General features: G+C 44.4%; 1 protein-coding gene across 1 annotated transcript; it reads right to left on the reverse strand.

The window, feature by feature from the left end:
* Positions 1 to 282: 282 nt before the first annotated feature.
* Positions 283 to 1,296, reverse strand: XCR1 (X-C motif chemokine receptor 1). The gene has a single exon (XM_030469764.1). It carries the CDS (start codon positions 1,294 to 1,296, stop codon positions 283 to 285), a length of 1,014 nt encoding a protein of 337 aa, XP_030325624.1.
* Positions 1,297 to 1,941: the final 645 nt, after the last annotated feature.

Genomic DNA, 1,941 nt, shown 5'->3' on the forward strand with positions numbered 1-1,941 from the left:
TTGTCTTTTGCTTTTAAAAAGGAACTCTACATGAGAGAAAATCCATCTCACTGCACAAAACATACACATAAGACTTACAGGCCAATGAAGTAATTGCTCAGCACCCTCAGCTCCCCATCCCACTGCAAATACATTTTGTTGTGACTTCCCATACACAGCATGTTTGCAAAGAATATATTTCTGTGTCTTTCTCAGGGAAGTGCCTCTAAGAATTAGAAATTATCTATGGCTTTTAGAATCGGAAAGCTCATCCAGGGTAAGTGCTAAGAGTGAGGTCTCGCTTCAGTAGATGGACGCACCTTCATAGTGGAATTTGCCTTGAGAGCAAACCCTGGAGCTGGAGACTTGTTTGTGGCCACAGGGTGAATACTGATTGCATAAACGGAACAAATGCCTCTTGAACTTGACTCCAACAAAGACATAGAGCACAGGGTTGAGGCAGCAGTGGAAGAAAGCAATTTTACGGCTGATGTGAAAGGCAAGGTTGGAGTCTTTTTCATACTGACAGGTAGGTGATGGAAAAGTAGTCAGAAAGCTGAGGATGTTGTAAGGTGCCCAGCTCAGGAAAAAAGCCAACACAATGGTGAGGATGAGTTTCACAGTTCTGTGCTTTCTGCGAGATCTTGTTCTGAGCAGGATTATCAGTATTTTGAAGTAACAGAATACAATAGCCCCAAAGGAAAGCAGGAAGAGTACATTTCTTTGATAAATGTCCACCTTCTTCCATTTCCAATTAGCATAATCACAGGTCTTGTCCCCCAAGTTTTCTTGCACTGTGGTGTGGATAACCTCAGGAACCACAATTAATGTGCTACCAGTCCAAACAGCCAAGCTCACCAGAAACCCACAGCACTGTGTCTGGGATCTCAAGGTTGAAAGTGGGTTCACTACAGCCAAGTACCGCAGGATAGTCATGAGTGTCAGAAAGAAAACGCCGCTGTAGTAGCCAATGGAGAAAACAGCATTTGCTGCCTTGCAAAGGAACTCACCAAAAATCCACCCAAAGGCCTGGTCCACTGCCCAGAAAGGCAGCATGCAGGAGAAGACTAAATCAGAGACACAGAGATTCATGATGAAGACGTTTGTTAAAGATGTGAGGTTTTCGTATTTTAGTAGGATCCATAACACTAGGGTGTTTCCAAGCAGGCTGAGCAGAAATGCCAGAGTGTAGAGGACAGTAGAGAGATAGGTGTAAAATACAAAATAGTTGCCCATTTCACAGACATTACTTTCATTAAAAGAGTCTTCATAGGAGTAATTATCACCTGCATTGGGTGGATAATATTCTTCATCCATTTGCCTCTGCAAATCTTGCACTGTTCTCCAGCAGCTACTTTGAGAGGCTGCAACAATCAACCCAAAATCTTCATGAAAATCAACCCAATAACTAAACTCCTGCTGTGGAGGCTTCTGTTTTAAGAGGCAAAAAGAAGCAGTGAAACTACCTTATTTGTCCTGGGTTTGGGAGAGAAAGGAGTCATTTCTTCTTATGACTAGAGCATGAACTGCTGCATGCTAAAGATTCACCCTCAAAGCAACATTGAGGTCTTAAATACTGAAGAAGTCAGAAACTAAGATGCTTCTAAACCAATACAAACCAAACAAGGATGCTGGAGAGGGACTCTTCATCAGGGACTGTAGCGATAGGACAAGGGGTGATGGGTTCAAACTGAAACAGGGGAAGTTCAGGTTGGATCTAAGGCAGAAGTTCTTCCCTGTGAGGGTGCTGAGGCGCTGGCACAGGGTGCCCAGAGAAGCTGTGGCTGCCCCATCCCTGGCAGTGTTCAAGGCCAGGTTGGACACAGGGGCTTGGAGCAACCTGGTCTAGTGTGAGGTGTCCCTGCCCATGGCAGGGGGTTGGAACTGGATGATCTGAAAGTCCTTTCCAACCCAAACCATTCTGTGATTCTATGAATATGGTTGGTGACGACTGTTAATTAT

This window comes from Strigops habroptila, chromosome 1 (assembly GCF_004027225.2).
Source record: "Strigops habroptila isolate Jane chromosome 1, bStrHab1.2.pri, whole genome shotgun sequence".
Lineage (NCBI taxonomy): Eukaryota > Metazoa > Chordata > Aves > Psittaciformes > Psittacidae > Strigops > Strigops habroptila.